The 24633-nt window shown below is 44.7% G+C and overlaps 1 protein-coding gene across 1 annotated transcript in view; it reads left to right on the forward strand.

The window, feature by feature from the left end:
* ZMAT4 (zinc finger matrin-type 4) overlaps positions 1-24633 on the forward strand; it is a 675941-nt gene that overhangs the window by 342280 nt on the left and 309028 nt on the right. Inside the window, exon 5 of the mRNA XM_073595527.1 lies at positions 9090-9323. Coding sequence (XP_073451628.1) covers positions 9090-9323 — 234 coding nt within the window. The remainder of the gene's footprint in view (positions 1-9089; positions 9324-24633) is intronic.

Raw genomic sequence — 24633 nt, forward strand, 5'->3', positions numbered from 1 at the left:
TATATTCTCATTACTTCTTATGAGAGACACTTACCTCGGGCATTCATGCTCTTGCACAGCGGTTTCTTTGCATAAGCAGGAACATGAAACAGAGAGACGCATCTATCAGACTATAGAATTGTATGCTCTCAGAGATCTCGGAGAACCTTCCCGTTTCCCATTCTGGTTTTACATTTTCACAGCTCCGGTCATGTCATTCTCACAGCTCCATTCGTGTAACGCATTTGCTGTGAAATCAGGTGGAACTTGTGTGAAAAGGACATTTTTTTTTTTTTTTTATGTATATCTGGGGAACCATGAATGCTAAATCCAGCCTGATTTCATGGGATTGTTTTATGCCCTGTATATACTGTACATGGCTGAATGGGGACTTCTAAGCAATCGTGGCTTTTATGTGACCAAGTTTAGGTGGCAGTAATGGAAGATTTGTACCGGTGATTTGATCAACATAGTAACATTTTAAGACCTAGCATCAGCTTGGCCGATTTATAAAAGCAGGTTTGTATGAGGTTAAATGGTTACGGGGCTCACATAAACCTACAAATACAATCATCTTAGAAAATGCCAGAGTTTCCAGGTTACCCTTCTGAGCCTACTGTACAGTGCCTTGAAAAAGTATTCATACCCCTTGATGTTTTCCACATTTTGTCATGTTACAATACAGTCGGTGGTCTCAGCGGGGAACATCAATAGTTTAAAAAAACTATTAGATAGGCACCTGAACGACCACAACATACAGGGATATACAATGTAATACTGACATATAATCACACACATAGGTTGGACTTGATGGTCTTTTTTCGACCTCACCTACTATATAACTACGTAACAACCAAAAACCTAAATGTATTTTATTGGGGTTTATTTGTGATAAACCAACACAAAGTGGCACATAATTGTGAAGTGGAAGGAAAATGATAAATGGTTTTCCACATTTTTTTACAAATAAATATCTGAAAAGTGTGCGATGCATTTGTATTCAGCCCCCTTTACTCTGATACCCCTAACGAAAATCTAGTGGAACCAATTGCCTTCAGAAGTCACCTAACTAGTAAGTAGAGTCCACCTGTGTGTAGTTTAATCTCAGTATAAATACAGCTGTTCTGTGAAGCCCTCAGAGGTTTGTTAGAAAACCTTAGTGAACAAATAGCATCATGAAGGCCAAGGAACACACCAGACAGGTCAGGGATAAAAGTGTGGAGAAGTTTAAAGCCGGGTTGGGTTATAAAAAAAAAATATCCCAAGCTTCAAACATCTCATGGAGCTCTGTTCAATCCATCATCGGAAAATGGAAAGAGATTGGCACAACTGCAAATCTACCAAGACATAGCCGTCCACCTAAACTGACAGACCGGGCGAGGAGAGCATTCATCAGAGAAGAGCCAAGAGGTCCATGGTAACTCTGGAGGAGCTGCAGAGATCCACAGCTCAGGTGGGAGAATCTGTCCACAGGACAACTATTAGTCGTGTTCTCCACAAATCTGGTCTTTATGGAAGAGTGACAAGAAGAAAGCCATTGTAGAAAGAAAGCCATAAGAAGTCCCGTTTGTAGTTTACGAGAAGCCATGTGGGGGACAGTAAACATGTGGAAGAAGGTGCTCTGGTCAGATGAGACCAACATTTAACTTTTTGGCCTAAAAGCAAAACACTATGTGTGGCGGAAAACTAACACTGCACATCACCCTGAACACACCATCCCCACTGTGAAACATGGTGGTGGCAGCATCATGTTGTGGGGATGATTTTCTTCAGCAGGGACAGGGTAGCTGGTCAGAGTTGATGGGAAGATGGATAGAGCCAAATACAGGGCAATCTTAAAAGAAAACTTGTTACAGTCTGCAAAAAGCTTGAGACTGGGGTGGAGGTTCACCTTCCAGCAGGACAACGACCCTAAACATACAGCCAGAGCTACAATGGAATGGTTTAGATCAAAGAATATTCATTTGTTAGAATGGCCCAGTCACAATCCAGACCTAAATCCAATTGAAAATCTGTGGCAAGACTTGAAAAGTGCTGTTCACAGACGCTCTCCATCCAATCTGACAGAGCTTGAGATATTTTGCAAAGAAGAATGGGCAAAAATGTCCCTCTCTAGATGTGCAAAGCTGGTAGAGACATCCCCAAAAAGACTTGCAGCTGTAATTGCAGCGAAAGGGGGTTCTACAAAGTATTGATTTAGGGGGGAGCTATACAAATGCACGCCACACTTTTCATATATTTATTTGTAAAAAAAAAATGAAAACCATTATTCATTTTCCTTCCACCTCACAATTATGAGCCACTTTGTGTTGGTCTATCTCGTAAAATCCCAAAAAACTACATTTACGGTTTTGGTTGTAACATGACAAAATGTGGAACATTTCAAGGAGTATGCATACTTTTTCAAGGCACTGTATATCTGTAATTTTGCTGTGAAGGTGCTATACCGTCGAATGTGGAATTTGACTTTTAAAGCCGGAACTCTGGAGATGTTCCAATGTTGCCCTTGCAGAGGCGCTCCCCCTACCCTGGAAGGGAAAATGCTTGTTTTTGTCTAGGGTACCTTTAAAAGACAGATGTACTTACCTTATCCCTTGCACCCCCGGCGGCCAGCACTCACCTTTTCCCTCTGATGCTCCAGGTTGTGAGTGTGTAGGCAGGTGTAGGTTGACCTCCCTGTCTGCAACCACCATGTAGAGAGAGTGGGGAACATGTTCCTCTTAGGCCTCCGTAGGGGTCATCAGGTGAGCAGCTGTCTGATTGGACGCTGCTGCCCTGGATGAGCTTCGTGGCCATCTTTAGTGAGAGCAGTGCTTATAAAAAAGCACTGGCTCACTGAAGTTGACACGCATTCTGCACAGTGGGTAGGTTAGGGACAGCCAGATTAGTGCAGGGTCAGGTTCCTATGGAGGAGGGATAGGGTAGGGATGGTAGCTGTGCCTCAAGCTGTAGCCTTCCTGAGCTATAAGCCCCCCTTTGCCTTCTTCCTTTCCAGCCACCTCTTCTCTTGGTTGCTATCTACAGTGTGCACCATTACTCTGTGCCTGGTTTATTGTAAGTGTCCGGTCCGGTGTGGCTGTGTCCGCAGAGTTTGCTGTTCTTTCTCAACATTTCTGCGTTAAAATACATTGCTGCATCAACCAGTCTCCATGCGAGTTCTCCTCCTTTGAGGGCAGTGAGCCCATCCACACCTACAAGCAGGCCCTAAGTGTCCTCACGTTGGCCATCATGCATGGTGCAGGATGACATCAAGGTGCCTGCAACCAAGAGAAATGGCTTCAGTGGACCGGCCACACAGAGAGGAGGAACCCTGTGGGAATGAGGGATAAGGAAAAGGTTGCTGGGAAAGTGTCAATACTGTCACCAGTATTGTCACTGTGGCCCAAATTTGTGGACACCTGACCATCATTCTATATGAGCTTGTTGGATGAGAGGACTTGGCTTGCAACTGGTGTTTAAATTCATCTCAAAGATCCCACTAAACAGTAGGACAGGCTGTCTCTTCTAGTAACTGAACTTTACTTACAGTGTCATACACAGATTCCCTTGGATGAGTTCTCCCAGCCACTTCATAGCCTCCAGCTCATGAAGGGTCTCCCCTGTCTTTCCTCCATCCCTCTCAGAATTGTTCCCAGATCTTTAGCAGGCTTTTCTCAATAGGAACTTGAACACCCGGATAGGCCTCGGATAGGCCTAGCAGCCAGGAGACCACCTGGATAGGCCGCAGGCTTCAGGCCTAGCAGCCATATACATCCAGCCAGAACGCAGCCTGTGCGGGAAGACTAACATCAACTTCTTACATCAACTTCTTACCAATAAATAGCTTCTCCCAGCATTCATAGCAGCGAATCTGATTGGCTGAGAAAAGTATGTTTATCCATAACTTAGACCCCTTTCACACTGAGGCGGTTTTCAGGCATTTTAGTGCTAGAAATAGCCTCTAAAAACTGCCTCCCATTCATTTCAGTGTGACTTTTCACACTGGGGGCGGTGCGCTTTGCAGGACATTAGGAAAAGTCCTGCAAGCAGCATCTTTGGGGCGGTTTGGGAGTGCTGTATACAGCGTTCCCAAAATGCCCTCCCATTGAAATGAATATGAAGTGCTTCCAAAGCACCTGAAAAGCGCTTTCGGAAGCGCCGCAACACGGGGTTAAAAGTGCCCCGCCAGTAGCCGAAAATCGCTGCTTAAACAGCGCTAAAGCGCCGCTGAAACGAGCGCCGCTTTAGTGCTAACGTGGCCGCGGCTCAGTGTGAAAGGGGTCTTAAATGTACTGTAGCTCATCATACTAATGTCAAAGGCAACACACTGTGAGTGACTTACCTTAAGGCTGGGTTCACACAAGGATGTGGGTTTTCCCGCATCCAATTCGCATAGCAGGAGATTGTAACCGGCTCTCAATGGAGCTGGTTCACACATCCCCGCAGCGGCTCCGGTGCGAATTGGGGACCTGTGCATCTTTTGGTTCGTTTCTGGTCCAAATTCACCCCAAAATTCGGGCTGAAATTGGACCTGAAATGGTGAATAGAGACGCACCGGACTCCTGCTGTGAGCCGGAGCATGCTGCTGTATGAACCCAGCCTAAAACGAAGCCATCCAGCATCACACTGTCACCACTGAGAGGACTTCCATCTTCACCCGGTCTTCCTTCCGGGTTCGCGGCCTCTGGCTACATGAGTGGTCGGGGGGCATGATGACATCACTCCCGCAAATACGCGCGGGAACCAACGTTTACGGCACAGGATCTGAAGGTCTGGCACGGTATTGTGGACCTTCAGAGCGCATGCGTCGTTGATGTCACCAGCTGCATGTACTCTGAATTTCTTCTGAGATATTCACAGTACCTACAGGTAAGCCGTATTAGAGGCTTACCTGTAGGTAAAAGATTAAAAAGTGGGTTTACTACCACTTTAAATGACAATTCCATCGTATGCTCATTCCGAACACTAAAGCAACTACTGTGTTGGGTGAATTGAAATATTGTATTGTTATATAAAGGTCACAAAAGAAATCACTTAAAAGTTCCAGTGTGTGTGGTATTTATGTATTCAAATGATTAATAAGTATGAGTATAGCATCATGATCTGTAACAGGGGTCTCCAAACTTTCTAAACATAGGGCCAGTTTACTGTCTTTCAAGCTTTAGGGGGGCCGGACTGGACAGCCAGTGGGAGTAGAAAATGACCCGGTGTCGGTGTTCCCCATCCTTAGTGTCAGTGGAAGGAATAGTGACCATTATTGGTGTCAGTGGGAGGAATAATGCCCCATCATTGGTGTCAGTGGGAGGAATATTGCCCATCATTGGTGTCAGTGGGAGGAATAGTGCCCATCATTAGTGTCAGTGGGAGGAACAATGCCCATCATTGATGTCAGTGGGAGGAATAAATCCCCATTGTTGGTGTCAGTGGGAGGAAAGTGCCCCATTATTGGTGTCAGTGGAAGGAATCATGCCCATCATTGGTGTCAGTGGGAGAAATAGTGCCCGTTATTGGTGTTAGTGGAAGGAATATTGCCCGTCATTGGTGTCGGTTGGAGGAATATTCCCCCATCACTAGTGTCATTGGGAAGAAACGTGTCCCATTGTTTGTGTCAGCGTGAAAAAAAGTGCCCTGTCATTGGCATCAGTAGGAGGAATAGAATGGCAGCAACAGTGGAGGAAATAATGCCCCAAGGGCCGAATAAAAGCAAGCAAAGGGCCACATGATCTATAACATAACACATGTTTTGGGGGTCCTTTTCTAAATACATGTGCCACTAATTTGAAGGCAAAATCTAGACCAGGCTTTCTTAACCTTTTTACATCAGAGGAACCCCTAAAATAATTTTCAGGTCTCGAGGAACCCTTACTAACACATTCATCAGGGTTCAATGGCAGACGACAGGACTTTTCCAGCCAACTTTCACCATATCACGTGGTTTTTCAGCTCTTTACCACCACCCTTTGGTCAACTTGTGTATTGTTGTCTGATATTGTGTCAATCTCGCCACTTATTGGCGAGATTGACACCTCACGAGCCGGGTTGACACTGGTGCGGGGATCCGACTTGGATCCCCGCCAATGCCAGGCACTGCGTTTGGTATGAATCTTGAGGGGGAACTCCACGCCAAATTGTAAACAAAAAACCAGCATAGGTTCCCCTCCAGGGGCATACAAGGCCCTTAGGTCTGGTATGGATATTAAGAGGAACACCCTACACCGAAAAAACGGCGTGGGGGTCCCCCCCCAAATCCATACCAGACCCTTATCCGAGCACGCAGCCCTGCCAGTCAGGAAAGGGGGTGGGGACGAGCGAGCGCCCCCCCCCCTCCTGAGCCGTACCAGGCCGCATGCCCTCAACATGGGGGGTGGGTGCTTTGGGGGAGAGGGGGCCCTGCGGGCCCCCCCACCCCAAAGCACCTTGTCCCCATGTTGATAAGGACAAGGGCCTCTTCCCGACAACCCTGGCTGTTGGTTGTCAGGGTCTGCGGGCGGGGTGCATATCGGAATCCGGGAGCCCCCTTTAATAAGGGGGGCCCCCAGATCCCGGCCCCCCACCCTATGTGAATGAGTATGGGGTACATCGTACCCCTACCCATTCACCTAGGCAAAAAAGTGTCAATAAAAAACACAGTACACAGATTTTTAAAGTAATTTATTAGGCAGCTCCGGGGTCCTCTTCGGACTTCGGGTGTCCTCTTCGGACTTCGGGGGTCTCTCCGGCGTCTTCTCCCGGTGTCTGCATCTTCTGCCGTCTCCACCGCTATCTTCTGGCGCTCTTTTGCCAGTGGTGGTCCGGACTTCTGGATTGTCTTCTTCCCTCTTCTCTTCCAGAGATGTTGACACAACGCTCTCTCCAGCCGGAATGCTCTCTGTGCGCTCCACAACGGACTTATATAGGCGGTGACCCCGCCCCCTATGACATCACAGTCCCGGGGCATGCTGGGACTGTGAGGTCATAAGGGGGCGTGGTCATGTCATCCTACGATGTACGATGTACCTCATACGATGTACGATGTACCTCATACTCATTCACATAGGGTGGGGGGCCAGGATCTGGGGCCCCCTTATTAAAGGGGGCTCCCGGATTCCGATAAGCGCCCCGCCCGCAGACCCCGACAACCAACGGCCAGGGTTGTCGGGAAGAGGCCCTTGTCCTCATCAACATGGGGACAAGGTGCTTTGGGGTGGGGGGACCCGCAGGGCGCCCCCCTCCCCCAAAGCACCCACCCCCCATGTTGAGGGCATGTGGCCTGGTACGGCTCAGGAGGGGGGGGGCGCTCGCTCGTCCCCACCCCATTTCCTGACTGGCCAGGCTGCGTGCTCGAATAATGGTCTGGTATGGATTTTGGGGGGACCCCCATGCCGTTTTTTTGGCGTTGGGGCTTCTCCTTAAAATCCATACCAGACCGAAGGGCCTGGTATTCCCCAGAGGGGAATTCCCTCTCTCGCCCGCCGCAGTAGGAAAATGTGTACCCTGCCGCCGAGAACCAGCACGATCCGATCGCGCTGGAAACATTCTCGCGGCTGCGTACTGTAGTTTTGTACAAAAGTCCGATGGCTTTGTGTACACACGATCGGACTTTGCTCCATCGGACTTTTGTTGCAGGAAAGTTTGTCCGTTCGCACAGCCAACAAAAGTCCGATGGAAACTGAAAAAGTTTGTCCGATGGAGCGTACACACGGTCGGATGTTGCTCCAAAACAGCTAATTTGCATGTTTGTTGTCAAAAAGTCTGATCGTGTGTACGGCCCTTAAGACCTGTTCCTGGGTATATTTGACCTGCTGATTCCAAAAATGGCACCAATTTTTCCTTTATCGGCTCTAGTTTTTGAAATACAGCATAAATGCTGATAATATACCAACCTTCAATCAGGATATAAATATAGCAAAATATGTCGGGATGATTCAGGCAGCACCATCATGAAGTAAACTCTATGGTGCTCGATCTGCAAAAATGAAACCATATGTGGCAATACACACACCTCCTGGACCTATACCATGATGATTATAATACAGTTAACAACTTACATTTTAGAACCATGGCAGCTGATGGTTTTTTTTGGGGGGGGAGAGGGGCGGGTGGCAGACAACCCCCCGGTCGGTCAGCGGCACCCCCCTACCCCGGCACTTACCCCATCGGTTGCAGGTGGGCAGGCTGCTGTGGACGGCGGACAGCGGGCTCCTACGGGCGGCGGGTTGTGGGCTCCTATGGACGGCGGGCAGCAACTCTTGTGTCCTCTCTACCTCACGGCGGCTTCCGCCGTTTGGTCCCTTCCCCTCCTCCTAGGCATCAAACCCTGCTTCCTGATTTGCTGGGAGGAAGATCAGTGTTATAACATCAAATATTGATTCACTGTTGTAACACATCTGGGTCGGCTCAGAGCTGCAACCCAAGTCCACCCTTTATTGAAGCCTATTTGAGCCTCTGGTTCCAATCAGTGCTTCAACAAAACAGCCCCTCAGCATTGGAATCCATGCTCCGGTATCCTGAATGGATAGAGGAGGCGGCGAAGGACGTTGGGGGCGAGGGGGGGGGGGGGCGGCGCCCATGCGCCCTTAATGGACAAGTTGCAGTGACTTCAAAGTAGTTCGTGCATTACTTTGGTCCATCTTTCATGCAACTTGAGGGTCATAGAGTTCAATGTTAACCCTCAAAAGTTGCATGAATGTCGTACCTGAATGTTATACAGTGCAACAGTTGTGCAACAGTTGTCCATTATCACCGGTCAAAGCCATAGTCGTGTCCTAGTCGCACCCATCCAAAGTTGCACTCCAAAGTCACATGACTTTGGAGTCATACAAGTGTGGATGGAGCCTTAGTGTCATGCTACTGGCTTTTTCCAAGTGGCACTGGTCTTGGAACTCTGCAGGCATCATCAAATGGGAGGTCAGTCAGCCACAGGGCAAGGAACCGCTAGCAACCTCTGAAGGAACCTTAGGGTTCCCCAGGACTGGTTAAGAATGGCTGATCTAGACTCTGGAAGGAAGCTCTGTTAAACCGAGCGATGCCATGAAAAAAACGTTATCCTTTCAATTGAGTATATGCCATATATCTTTTTTTTTTTTTTTACTTTTATTTTGTACTAGTTTGGTATAATATACAATAAGCCATTTTTTTGTTGATTTCCTCAGAACCTGTGCAGGAGAATCCTGAGCAAGCAGAGATCGCCCTCCAAGAAGAAGACACTTTGTGGAGCTTCAATATTGGAAGTGAATCACGGAAATTCTGTGACCTTTGTCGAGCTTGGTTTAACAACCCGATGATGGCCCAGCAACACTACGAAGGAAAAAAACACAAGAAGAACGCAGCCCGGGCTAGGCTGCTACAGCGGCTTGGGGAGACTTTGGACTCTGAGGCGCTGGAAGGTCAGTCTAGATGTAAATTTCTTTTTAACAGAAGGAATGTTTATTGAAGCACTTAAACATTATACATGAGAGCAATTGTTAACACAATAATAGATATCTTCGTAACAGTATCAACAATGACATTTATGTTTCTCTGAGATTATCCATCTTGGTTATTACTTCAGTTGCATCCTAGTAACCACAATCATCCTTATCTCGTCTTCCAACTATAATCAACAGTGATCTCTGCATTACACTTGAAAATACACAAATACCTGTATAAGCTATACTCCACTAGTTCATTACTCAAACGAGTATAGAGTAGAAGAGAAAGAGGAGGGGAGGGGCGTAGACATGTAGACGAAGGAGAGAGAGAAAAGAAAAGAAAAGAAGGGGAAGGAATGAAGAGAGGAGACAAGAAGAGAGAGGGTGAAGGAGGAGGGGAGAGAGAAGGCAAAAAGAGAAAACATGTCTCAAATAGGAAATTCCACAGTTTGCGAACCATTTGAAGGAATCATGCCGTAGTCCACCACCACGTGTATAGTCCAGTGCTCATTACCACCCAGTTCAAGACCCCTTTCACCTCCACCTTATCCATTTAAACCTTAATATGTCTAGCCTGCACCCAAGGCGCCCAGATTTTCTCAAATTTTTGAGGGCAATTCCGTCCCATATAGGTGAGTTTATATAGCTAGATGTAAATTTTATTTATTTTTTTTCCCAATGGTGTCTTTAGGGTAATCTAGCAAATTAAAATGGTTAAAGAAAGCTGATGTAAATCTGAAAGTGATTGTCTTGTGATTGTCTTTGTTTACAAAACTGCAATATAGTATGGTTCTCTTGTGTTGCAAGCAAATAGAAATCTGTCAATGCTCCAAACTCTCTGAAATCCCTCTGTCCAGGCAGCTGGCTCAGGACAAACAACATCCAATACACAAAAGATGTTGACAGGTTTCAGCCCGGGCGGGCTTTAATCATAACCACTTATGACTAAAGTCCACCCTGGCTGAATCGCGTCAACATCTCTTGTGCTTAGAATGTTTATTTTATAAAATTCCTATAATTGCAAAATCTCAACAAAACAAAAAGAATAGACTGGGATCATAGGGGTGAGGCATGTCAGAGGTGGGCAGCCTGGAGGTGGGAACGGCAGCATGCTTGTTCTTGGAGGCGGGAACGGCAGCATGCTTGTTCTTGGAGGCGGGAACGGCAGCATGCTTGTTCTTGGAGGCGGGAACGGCAGCATGCTTGTTCTTGGAGGCGGAAACGGCAGCATGCTTGTTCTTGGAGGCGGGAACGGCAGCATGCTCGTTCTTGGAGGCGGGAACGGCATCATGCTTGTTCTTGGAGGCGGGAACGGCATCATGCTTGATCTGAATAAAGCAAAGCTTTTACTAGTTTGTAATATCTACAGTGTGGTAGTTCCTTCGCATTATTGGACTGATGCTTCTCCCATGTCTATGTGTATGAACTTTCAGAGTAAAAATGGGGGATTGATGGGGCATCACATTGGACACCACATTACCAAATATTAGAACATTGAAATCATTATAACATACAACATGGGACTTTTAAGGTGCCGATAAATGAGATCAGAGAATTAATAAAAAAATTATTTATTCCAACCTGTATCGTTAGTTAAAATACATCACTATAAGAACACCGAAGTGGTGGTCGCCACCAATACATCTTGTAAAGACTGCCATACCACAGCGTACCGCTATTATATGAGTATGTCACATTACAATAACAGATTAGAAGTCCTAAGTAGATAGCAATAATTAGTCAATATGGTCAGTTGTTATTCAACGCGTTTAGTACTACATAATATAGATGCGTTGCACCCACGCAGAGGATCCTATGAGACGTCATTGGTAACAGACAAGGGACAGTCTACTACAGACCCAAAGAGGGCCATTGGTGCACCACAGAGAGGAAATAGAGCATCATACCCACTCTACCCACTATAGATTTCAAAGAGGCAAAGTGTGTGTAAATTAATGGACATGGAAAAGGCTAAAAACAGCACCTAATCAGCAAGAAAAAATCATATATATAGGGCTGACTGGAACCATCGGCTAAGGGTTTCGACGAAACACAGAATGCTGGCCCAAGAGAATACTCCAACAATATATCGTCCCCTAGGCCAAGAATGCCCATACCTGGGGTGTAATGTGACAAAACTGTAAATTGAAGCAGCCAATGTGTTTTGAGGGTCCAGAAACACCCCCTTCAGAATTAGAAAACTATCTCCAAGGACACTGAATGACCCTTCAGAATTGCAGCTTATAAATCAATATTCATTTATGGCAGGCTCTCTTTCACCATGAACAATGTTGAGATGGGAGAATGCAAGGGAAAAAACTATAGGATTTTTTTTTTTACTTTATTTTTGCTGTTTCTTTTCTTTTTCTTTTTTTTTTTTTTTACTACCAAATGAGACAACAGATAGAGACATGTTTTTAATTTTGCTCTTTACATAATTCTTTTTGTTTTGGTGAGATTTGTGCAGTTGTGGGATTTTGATGCAATCTATAAAACCTTCCAGTGCGTTTCTTTTATTAATATGGATTTACTGTAGCTTCTTTCACTTTATAGTTAATATATTTGTTTGTCATGCAGTTGCATTTGGTGCCTGAAAATAAAATTGGCTGCTTGTGTATAATGCGTTTATCTATAATAAATGTAAACACCTCCATCCATTTTTTTTTATGATTCATAGCCAGGATTTTAAAAGTTGGGCAAATATCAGAGTGTTTAAAAATTTAAAGCCGCGTGGAGTGCTGGGGGATCCCTTGACATATTGGCAGAATGGAGAAAATGCACAACAGCCGTACCCCGGGGTGCCGGTTTGTTGAAATGTTAAAGAAGCCAACACAGGCCTTGTCTCTCTTGTTTTATTGAGAGTTATTTAATGAGGACAAAGTGCTCATCTTTGGTCGGGCGTAATACTTTATAAACAACATTTAAGTACACAATGGGGTTTATTTACTAAATCTAGAGAGGGCAAATTTAGTCACAATTCTGCATAGAAACCAATCAGCTTCCAGGTTTTATTGCCAAAGCTTAGTTGAACAAGCTGAGGTTAGAAGCTATCAGAAACCATGAAATCAGGCGGAGACAGAAGTACAGTCAAATCACACTTGTTTAATAGTAAAAGTGAAAAGAACAAACGTAGTCAAAACAAAGTTCAGTAACCAGAATGGATAGTCGGGACTACCTCAGGAAACATCGGTCAGAATGGTTCGAACTTTGCTAAGGCTATCCTGGCTGGAACTCAGTACTATCTAAGGAGAACTTTGAAGGCAGAATCCAGTGTGTTCGTGTTGATAGAACATTTGGCAACCCTAGACCAGATTTTGCTCCAATCCTCTAATTTGATGAGGGCCCCCAGGTCTCGTGTCCAATTCTGTACGTATGAGAGGAAACTCTGGGGGGGGGGGGCCTTGGTTATTGAGCATAGCATAGGATGCTGTTTTAATTTAGAGGAATGTGGATAGTTTTCGCAGGAGTAGAATCCAGTGACGGAGATGTAAGTATTTGTAGTGTTCAGCCACCGGGGCCTTATTGTTGGCAGTTTTTGACATAGATTTTTTTCTATATTGATTCGCAATCATTTTGACATGTTGTTTCTTTTTTTTTCCGACATTTTTTCATTTATTTCCCGCTAATAAAACACGCTAGGACTATGAGACTAAGTGCAGGATTTGATATTTAATGTAGCAAGCTGTCATGGGTGATATCCATAATCCTTAATGGTAAAAAAAAGAGCGGGCATTAGTCATCCAAAATAAATATGTTAAATTTGAAGAGGCAGCATTATTTTACTGCATCCGAGAATCACAACACAGCTCCTCAGTGACAAATGACAGCAAGTAAATTCTTCCATTAGTCGGCTCCACTGCTTTTCCCATCTCCTATATTTTCTGATGGACTCTTTGCTGTGATTTCATGCCCAGTCACTGTGGCATGACATTGATTATATATGGCAACAGGATACTGTACATTAATAACATACTCAATCCAGCTGGGACATGTACGCTGCTAATAGATTACCCAGATTTTGCAACATATTCCGCTTTTAAAATTTCTACCAAAATTATAAAATAAATAGAATTTTTCAACACATCTTTGATCTGCTAGTATTTGTACAGTTCAGCTATGAGCTGATTTAATAAAGTGTCACATGGGATTTGACAAAGGCACTCTAGGATGGGTACATGCATTCATCTTATATTTGCCCTCTAAAAAAAACAACAAAATAAAAAGCGGTTCCCAGTATGATATTTGGGGGAGTCTGGATCACCTTCTTTTTTTTCTAAAAAGATGGATTTTAAAAAAAAACTTTTTTTTCAGCATGCAACAAACAAAGCTGTCCATTAACCTCTGGTTCAAAGCAAAACTTTGGCTTACCTCCAACAAAACCTTCACAGGGTTTAAAGTCCCTGCCTGCTTTAGGGGTCTAGAGAAAAGGTCACCACTAGGGATGAGCTTGATCTTTCGGGTCGAACATACGTTCGACTCGAACATCTGATGTTTGCCCGTTCGCGGAAGAGCAAACATTATGGGACGTTCGCTGCAAAATTCGAGTGCCTCGGAACGCCCCATAATGCACTGTGAGATCGCATTGCATTGCTGTATGATGATTGGCCAAAGCATGCACCTGACCTGCATGCTTTGGCCAATCCCAGTGACCTCTGCTAAGAGAGCCATATTGGCCAAAAGCAGGGTGCCTTTGGCCAATCATGGCTCAGGGGGACTAGGTCCACGCCCACACTATATAATGCTGCCTACACGGCGGCCCTGTGTAGTGTTGTTGGTGTGGACGGAGAGATAGCTTGATTTAGATTAAGCAGGCAGGTTATTCAGTTAGTGGCAGTGTATTTGATATATATATATACAGTCAGTCTAATATATATATATATATATATATATATATATATATATATATACACAGTCTCGTGTGTGTGTGTGTGTGTGTGTGTGTGTGTGTATATATATATATTTCTGCATTCTGCATCAAGTGTAGCCTATATCTACAGTGCATTCCGTGGTGTACGGTTTTTAATACACTTCAGCCGGTGTACACAGTATAAAATACAGCGCAGCCATAGTACAGTTGCTAATACATTACAGGCGGTGTACACAGTATATAATACAGTGTGTACAGTTTCTACTACACTTCTGGTGGTGTACACAGGACACAATACAGTGCAGCCGTAGTACAGTTGTTAATGCAGTGCAGACGGTGTACATAGTATCCTGCATTGTGTACAGTTTCTATTATACTTCTGGTGGTGTACACAGTATAAAATATAGTGCAGCCATAGTACAGTTGCTAATACAGTGCAGGCAGTGTACACAGTATCTAATACAGTGTGTACAGTTTCTACTACACTTCTGGTGGTGTACACAATACAGTGCAGCCATAGTACAGTTTCTACTACTTTTCTGGTGGTGTACACAGTATCTAATACAGTGTGTACAGTTTCTACTACACTTCTGGTGGTGTACACAGTATAAAATACAGTGTGTACAGTTTCTACTACACTTCTGGTGGTGTACACAGGACACAATACAGTGCAGCCGTAGTACAGTTGTTAATACAGTGCAGGTGGTGTACACAGTATCTAATACAGTGTGTACAGTTTCTACTACACTTCTGGTGGTGTACACAATACAGTGCAGCTGTAGTACAGTTTCTACTACTTTTCTGGTGATGTACACAGTATCTAATACAGTGTGTACAGTTTCTACTACACTTCTGGTGGTGTAAACAGTATACAATACAGTGCAGCCGTAGTACAGTTGCTAATACAGTGCAGGCGATGTACACAGTACACCGCCTGCACTATAGGCCACGCACATTGGGTTCCCCCGCCGTTCAGCAGGCACACCTGCTATAGCTGTTTAAAGGCCCGACATACAGCTACGGGAATTTGCACAGGAGAGCCGACCTGCCACTGTAGAATGACGGCGGCTGGTCGGCCAGTGGTTAAAGTCCCAGGACCAGAATTTTTGCATGCATGTATAACTTAGGAATAGAGGCATGTTACGGTGGTGCTGTCAGATCACGCTCCTCTTATGTCTAAAACAGTATATTGCCTTCACTTACTTCCATATAATGAAATCCATCCATGATATGAATTATTAAAATAGCTTTACATAGAAAGTGTGCTTTGCATTAAATATATTCTGTCCATCCTCCATTGGGACCATTCCAAATTTGTTGGTTGGACCCCGTCTACTCCAGATCAGCACTTCTACCCTGTAGAGAAAAAATGGAAAATGCTTTGAAACAATGAAAAAAATATGAAACCCTTTATGGGCTGTATTCATTATTCAAAGGGTTACGTCGTTCCAGCAAAGCACAAGTGAAAAATAAATTAATTGCATGTGAATTCGGTGTGACATTTCCACATAATGTGCTAAATCACCTCCGCGTAGCATAAGCCTCTCAAGGTTTTTCAGAACAATTTCTGCTGATCGGGAGTTCTCGTGTCTCTCTGCCCCATAACTCTTTAAAAAATAATAATAAAAATAGAGATAGTTTAGGATGCAAATGTGTTCCCTTGAATAACCGACGGTTAGCGCTGAGGATTGGTCTTGGTTTACGTTGATTGATGGCCCTTGTTTTTTCCACAGTCATTCCGATCCTTGTTTGTACTTGGCCAATGTCAGAGGAAGACTTACCGAGCCATGAGCTGCATTAGCAAGCAAGACGAGGTCAGAGAGCAGAGTCCTATAAACTAAGGCCGTGATGTTCGCTCTCTTTGTGTTGTCAAAGTAACGTGTCGGCTTTAATGAGGAAGTGACCTTGAAATCTCCTTGTTGCTGATTTTCAGTGGTTGAAGTATCATCTCACACTGTGGTTTCCAGACCGTTACAAGTGCCCAGACTGTTTTTAGACACACACAACAACAACAAACGCCTTAACTATTTGTACCCAAATACAAAGCAAAGAGACGAGCCTTGGCCAGAGTTTTAGGTGGATACTTCTTAGGTATTCCGTTCCCGTCTCACTCTCTGACATCAAAACCGAAGTCCTCCTCTTCGGTGTCTTTGATGTTGCATGGCAGAACAGAGAATTAATTGAATTAGTAAATAATATTTATTGCCTCTCCAGCAGATATGTATATTTGCACTGGCTGTTAAAGGCAGTGATGGCTGGTGCTCAAAATTTTTAGGGGGGGGGCGCAAACGAACTGAAAAATTCAGAAAAATACTGAAACAAAAACATCAATTGCAGCCACTGTGCCCATCATATGCAGTCAACTGTGCCCGTCATATGCAGCCAACTGTGCCCGTCATATGCAGCCAACTGTGTACGTCATATGCAACCAACTGTGCCCATCATATGCAACCACCGTGCCCAGCAAATGCAGCCACTGTGCCCGTCATATGCAGCCACTCTGCCCGTCATATGCAGACCCTGTGCCCATCATATGCAGACTCTGTGCCTAGCAAAAGCAGCCACCTGTGCCCATCATGTGCAGCCAACTGTGCCCATCATATGCAGCCAACTGTGCCCATCATATGCAGCCACTCTGCCCATCATATGCAGCCAACTGTGCCCATCATATGCAGCCACTGTGCCCATCATATGCAGACTTTGTGCCTAGCAAAAGCAGCCACCTGTGCCCATCTTATGCAGCCACTGTGCCCATCATATGCAGCCACTGTGTCCATCATATGCAGCCAACTGTGCCTAGCAAAAGCAGCCACCTGTGCCCATCATATGCAGCCACCTGTGCCCATCATATGCAGCTAACTGTGCTCCATCAATTGCAGCCTTTGTGCCCATAATATGCAGCCACTGTCCCCCCCACCACCCGCCCGCCCGCTGTCTGCCCGGCACTTACCCCATCATGGCGGTCGGTCAGGCAGCGGGACAGGCGGCGAGCTGTGGGACGGGTAGCGCGGCAATGGCTCCGTGGCCACCATGCGTCCTCTGTACGTGTCTTCTTCCTGCTTTGCTAGGTGGCCAATGAGATCACCCTCTACCTTCAGCCAATCAGGTGCCTGGTATTACATCCGGGCCTCCTGATTGGCTGAGAGGCAGTTTTGTGTCAGCAAAGCAAATATTCTTTTTCTTTGCTAACACGCCTGGGTGCACTGCGAGCGCAATGGTTTGCGCTCACAGTGCACCTTTTATGACGCCTATTAGAGCCTATGGCTCTAATCAGGTTCTTCAAAAACATCCCCCCACCGCTGTAATTCAGGCGCCCGAAAAGGGGCCGGACACCTGAATAGAGGGTGGCTACAGCGGCCATGGATAGATTCATGCGATGCATGAATCTATCCATAGTACACGAGGGGGGGCTGGAGAGAGGGGGCGGCGCCCGAGCACCCCTAATGGATGCACTGCCACTGGTTAAAAGAAAGAATTTACTATATCAAGAAGGAAATGTTCGAGTGTCCAGGCTCCAGGTTCCTTCAGAAAAAATTAAAAGTCAGCAGCTACAAATACTGTAGCTGCTGACTTTAAATATTAGGACACTTACCTGTCCAGGAATCCGGCTGGTGTCCTCACCTGAGCCGATTTTTCAGTTGGCTATCAGGTGCTGCCGCCGCCATCTCCTCTGATGGGAAACTGGTAGTGAAGCCTTGCAACTTCATAGCCGGTTCCCTGTTGCGCATGTACGACCAGCACTGCGCTCTGTGAATGAGCCGGATGTGGGAGAAGGAGGAAAGGGGCCAAACTGTAGGAGCGGGTACCTGTCAAAACCAGGTACCCGCTCTCCCCCACAAAAGGTGCCAAATGTGGCCTTCACCCCTTTTCCTTTAAAGTGATACTAAACGGAGAAGTCTTAATTGCCGTAATTCATTCATATAACTCAATAAATAGTCCTTTGGCATCTGCAGGGAAAGATCCTCGTGGGAGGGGCTTCTATTCTCACAAATCACATGACTAAAAAAAAACTGTTTCAGAAGAGCAATTCAAATTAGATTATAAATATCACATAACTGTTTTACAGCTCCCAACAAATCTTTATTGAAAATCAAATGTGTGTTTTTATGTACATTAATATGATGTGGGCGAAGTCAGAGATGATTGACACTAGTTTTTTATTTTGTACTGTATCTGCATTTAAGGCTCTTTTTTATATTAGCAATTACATTTGATATATTTAGAAATGACTGAACCCTTTAAATGCATCAAGGAGGTAAATAAGGTTCAGGAAGGCAGTTTTTTTTAATATGAAACCAAAATCAAGAACACGGGGACGTGACCTCCAACTAACTGGAGGAAAGCCCCGTACACAAGATCGGACTTTTTGACAACAAATATGCAAATTAGCTGTTTTAAGGCAACATCCGACCGTGTGTACGCTCCATCGGACAAACTTTTTCGGTTTTCATCGGACTTTTGTTGGCGAACGGACAAAGTTTCCGGCAACAAAAGTCCGATGGAGCAAAGTCCGATCGTGTGTACACAAAACCATCAGACTCTTGTACACACTACAAACACGCATGCTCAGAACCAATGCAAAAGATCAGACAACAATACAGAAGTTGACCAAAGGGTGGCGCCGGAGAATTGAACGTCCTCTTTTTGAAGTGTCGTCAGTACGTTGAAACGTCAGTACGTTCGCGTTTGTTGCCGAAAAAGTCCTGCCGTGTGTATGCTTAATCAGTTTACGGCCAACGCCCTTTGTACAAAAATCCACGGGAAGGTTTGTACAAAGTCCGATCGTGTGTATGAGGCTTTAGAAATAATTATTTTACTGAAAGGGTAGTTGATGCTTGGAATAAACTTCCAGCAGAGTTAGGCCAGTTTTTCATCAAACCCCCCCCCGCACCCCCCAAAAAAATGATCAAGCTCGATGGACTACTCGCTCTTTTTTTCTGCCGTCACTTTTCTATGTATTTTTATAGTGTTGAAAATTTACATAGCACTTTACATATATTTTGTGCCTTCACTGGCATCAAGAAGCTTACAATCTACTTTTATTTGTTTTCCCTCGCATTCTCTTTTCTTCTTTTGTATCTTTCTTGTCCTCAACTCTTTCCTTCCATTTTTTTTTTTTTTTTTCTGTCTCCTTTTATTCATCATCTCCTTCTTTCTTTACGCTTGTCACCTGAACATAAAATGTAGATAAAGTGGAGCAACAATAACTCAGTGCAAAGAAACCTTCCCGCACGTCTGTGCCCGTTCCTTAATACGCTCCTGTCCATGGCACGGTGCCCGCTAGGGATCTGCAGATGTACGCCGTGAATTTTTCCTGGAGAAGCGCACACTCTGCCAGCGCCGCTCTTTAAGACGTTTAAAGTCACATTTCTGTAGAAATGAACGTGTCATCCATAATACATATCGCTCCCTATAGAGACTTCCTAGTATTTGGGCCACTAATGATATTGGTCACTTACTTGGCCGGCAATATTCAATGTTCTGCTCGGCATCTGCTGTCAGTACATCGCATCGCATCGCATTACATGCCCCCCCCCCCCTCAGTTCCTGGCAGGATTTCACAGTAACACCTAAAACAGATCAATAATTCAGTTAATCACTTTTGTGGACAGATACCCGGCTCACTCAGAAATAGGCAATATAATGCTAGATATAAACTTTCCTTGTTCTATCAGTTCTAAGCTGGGTTCACATCTACCGCGTTTCCCCGAAAATAAGATCCGGGTCTTATATTAAGTTTGGCTACAAAAAACACACTAGGGCTTATTTTCAGGGGATGTCTTATTTATTTACGGTATGTAAAAAAAAGTCCCCCCCCCCTGTCAGCTCAGGAGTCAGCATTGTGAAATTCTGTAATCCCAAAAATAAACCTCGGTTAACCGCTTGCCGACCAGCTGCCGTCATTATACTGCGGCAGGTCGGCACGATCTCGCGAACCATCGTAGCTATACATCGGCTTGCGGGATCGGGATAGCAGGCGCGCGCGTAATGCCGGAGGCACGCGCCCCCCTGCACTGCGGGGGTGCCGGTGCTCGTGGCCGACGGTCGCGATGACCGCCGGCCACGAGCGATCGCAGGCACGAGAGGCAGAACACAGAAGTGTGTGTGTAAACCAGTGTTTCTCAACTCCAGTCCTCAAGGCGCCCCAACAGGTCATGTTTTCAGGATTTCCATTATTTTGCACAGGTGATTCGATCAGCTTCACTGCCTTAGTAATTACCACAGCCGTTTCGTCTAAGGGAAATCCTGAAAACCTGACCTGTTGGGGCGCCTTGAGGACTGGAGTTGAGAAACACTGGTGTAAACACACAAATCCCTGTTCTGTGAGGAGTGACAGATCGTGTGTTCCTAATAGCTAGGAACCACGATCTGTCATCTCCTCTAGGTCAGAACCCTCCCCCTACAGCTAGAAACACACAGTCAAGGAACACAGTTAACCCCTTGATCGCCCCCTAGTGTTAACCTCTTCCCTGCCAGTGACATTTATACAGTAATCAGTGCATTTTTATAGCACTGATCGCTGTATAAATGCCAATGGTCCCAAAAATGTGTCAAAAGTGTCCGATGTGTCCGCCATGATGTCACAGTCACGATAAAAAACACAGATCGCCGCCATTGCTACTAAAAAAAATAATAATAAAAATGCCATAAATCTATCCCCTATTTTGTAGACGCTATAACTTTTGCGCAAACCAATCAATATACGCTTATTGCGATTTTTTTTTTTTTTTTTGCCAAAAATATGTAGAAGAATACATATCGGCCTAAACTGGGAAAAAAATTAGCTTTTTTAAAAAAAAAATGCAGATATTTATTATAGCAAAAAGTACAAAATATTGTGTTTTTTTCAAAATTGACGCTCTTTTTTTTGTTTATAGCGCAAAAAATAAAAACCGCAGAGGCGATCAAATACCACCTAAAGAAAGCTCTATTTGTGGGAAAAAAAAGGACGTCAATTTTGTTTGGGTGCAACATCGCACGACCGCGCAATTGTCAGTTAAAGCGACACAGTGCTGAAACGCAAAAAAATGGCCCGGTCATTCAGCAGCCAAACCTTTCGGGGCTGAAGTGATTAAAGTCCTTGTAAGATCATGTAATCCGTTCTGTAAAAAGATTATGTAATGTGTAGTGCGTCTCCTTGTGTAACTTTATTTTGGAATAATACCTTATTTACAGCACCGTTGGGCGCTCACGTGACCCGCCGCAGCTCTTCTTCCCTGAATACTGCAGGGGGAGGGGCCGAGATCCCCGCTGACGTCAGCCCCGCTCCGAGCACTGCAGAGGGAGGGGGAGGGGCTGCTGACATCAGCTGGGAGAATAGAAGAGCTGCGGCGGGTCATGTGAGCGTCCATCGGCGCTGTAAATAAGGTCTTTTCAACAATAAAGTTACACAAGAAGACACAGCACATTATATAATTTTTTTTACAGGACGGATTACATGATCTTACAAGGACTTTAACTAGGGCTTATTTTCGAGGTAGGCCTTATATTGCAGTCATCCCAGAAACTCACTCCGGGTCTTATTTTCAGGGTAGGGCTTATTTTTGGGGGGAAACAGGGTATGTGTGTCGGGAATGCATGCAAAACTGTGCACTTTCCCAACATGCAAAGAAATGCACCCCTCTCCTTAGCAGACCTACAGCTGTGTCATTATCCACTTGCCCTCCGGAAGATTTACCCCCCCCCCCCTTCCTGACCAGGCCATTTTTTGCGATACGGCACTGGGCACTGCGTTACTTTAAATGACAATTGCACGTTCATACAACACTGTACACTAATAAAATTGATATCATTTTTTTGCCACCAACTTTCTTTTGCTGGTATTTGATTTTTTTTATGTTTTTTTTTTTTGTTTTGCGCTAAAAACAATTTTGATTAAAAAAAAAAACAATATTTTTTACTTTCTGCTATAAAATATATCTAATAAAAAAGTTAAAAAAAATCAAATTTCTTCATAAATGTAGGCTATTATGTGTTCTGCTATATATTTTTGGTAAGCAAGATTTCAATAAGCGTATATTGATTGTTTTGCGCAAAAGCTATCTAAAAGCTTCTATAAACTATGGAATTTTTGTTTATTTATTTTATATACTAGTAATGGCGGCAATCAGCGACTTATAGCGAGACTGCGGTGGACAATCTGACACTAAGGCTACTTTCACACTGGGGCCACCCGTGTGTTAGCGCCAAAGCGCCACTTTAGCGCTGTTTAAGCGGTGCTTTTCAGCCGCCAGTGGGGCACTTTTAACCCCCCGCTAGAGGTCGAAGAAGGGGTTAAAAGGGCCGGTGTTGTGGCATTGCAGAATCACTTTTCAGGCGCTTTGGGAGCACTGCCCATTCATTTCAATGGGCAGGGTGTTTTGGGAGTACCTGAAAACAGCCTCAGTGTTAAAGGGGTCTAAATGGTAATGCTGCATTTGATGGGCGCTGGTGAGGCTGCATTTGATGGGCACTGGTGAGGCCGCATTTGATGGGTGCTGGTGAGGCAGCATTTGATGGGCGCTGGTAATGCTGCATTTGATGGGCGCTGGTGAGGCCGCATTTGATGGGCGCTGGTAAGGCTGAATTTGATGGGCGCTGGTGAGGCAGCATTTGATGGGCGCTGGTGAGGCTGCATTTGATGGGCGCTGGTGAGGCTGCATTTGATGGGCGCTGGTGAGGCTGCATTTGATGGGCGCTGGTGAGGCCGCATTTGATGGGCACTGGTGAGGCCGCATTTGATGGGCGCTGGTAAGGCCGCATTTGATGGGCGCTGGTGAGGCCGCATTTGATGGGCGCTGGTGAGGCCGCATTTGATGGGCGCTGGTGAGGCCGCATTTGATGGGCGCTGGTGAGGCCGCATTTGATGGGCGCTGGTGAGGCCGCATTTGATGGGCGCTGGTGAGGCAGCATTTGATGGGCGCTGGTGAGGCTGCTTTTGATTGGCGCTTCATTAAAAAGGTGGGGTATACATGGGCAAGGCAAATGGGGTGGAGTCAGGGGTGGAGCCAAGGGGGGGCGGCAAAATGAGGTTTCGCCTAGGGTGTCAAAAATCCTTGCACCAGCCCTGTATGGGGCATAAGACTGGGAGGCCATTAAAGTTCAGGTGCGTGTAAAGGTAGACGTCACAATACTTTTGGTAATATAGTGTATACAGTATGCATTTCAGTTGTATACGCTTTTGATGCACTTTATGTTGAAGTGCTGCACACTTTTTTTAGGTTATTTTGATTATTAGGTTGGTTGGACACCTTTTTTGTGCGGGACGGTTTTATCTCTGATCACTTGTATTTTTCTTTGAAGCTGTAAAATATAACTAACTTTATGGGTTAATTTGGAAGAGCTAAAAACTTTTTCAAACTTTGATGAGCCAAGCCTCGGATGTAGAATGTAACTGGCATATTGCTGCAAAAGATCAAAACAGTAAAAAAAAAATGAGACGACATAAAACAGGTAAAGCGAAGGAAAAAAGTTCAGCCTCCCCCCATTCTCAATCAAGACCTAAAGGGAAAAAAAAAAAAAGATCAATAGAAAATTCCATCTTGGCTCCTGAAGATCAGCGCGGCCTTCAACGTTACGTCCAGGTGCTTTTACTTTTGTATCAATTTCATTCTCTTTGATCCGTCAGATGTGATCTTTAGATTTTAGATCTTTAGATTGGCTTGCTGTGCAGACGAGGAAGTGCTGATCTGGCTTAGTGGAGAACTTGTTCTCTTGGCTGTGCCGTACAGCGGTATTTTATAACATTCTATGATATGCAACTCCTTACATCATCAGGTTTTAGCATGTACCCTCTCAGACATGTAAACATATCACATGTAGCAAAAGAATATGTACATTTGTTTCCTGAACCTTCTAAAAATGTGTGCGCTTACTTCAACACTTTACTTTTTTCTTAACCTTTTCATGCCTAAGCCTATTTCTGACATTTTGTTGCTTACAAGTTAAAATACGTATTTTTTTTTGCTAGAAAATGACATAGAACCCCCAAACATTATATATATATATATATATATATATATATATATATATATATATATATATATTTAGCAGAGACCCTAGGGAAAAAAATGGTGACAGTTGCAATATTTTATGTTACACAGTATTCGCACAGCGGTCTTTCAAACACATTTTTTTGGGGAAAAAAAGACACGAATTTAAAAAAAAACGAAACCGTAAAGTTAGCCCAATTTTTTTTTGCGTAATGTGAAAGATGACGTTACGCCGAGTAAATAGATACCTAACATGTCACGCTTTTGAAATTGCGCACACTTGTGGAATGGCAACAAACTACGGTACCTAAAAATCTCCATAGGCGAAACTTTAAAAAAAAATTTAACGGTTACCAGGTTAGAGGTGCAGAGGAGGTCTTCTGCTGGAATTATTGCTCTCACTCTAATGATTGTGGCGATACCTCACATGTGTGATTTGAACACCGTT

The sequence above is a fragment of the Aquarana catesbeiana genome, linkage group LG08, assembly GCF_042186555.1.
Source record: "Aquarana catesbeiana isolate 2022-GZ linkage group LG08, ASM4218655v1, whole genome shotgun sequence".
NCBI classification, from domain to species: domain Eukaryota; kingdom Metazoa; phylum Chordata; class Amphibia; order Anura; family Ranidae; genus Aquarana; species Aquarana catesbeiana.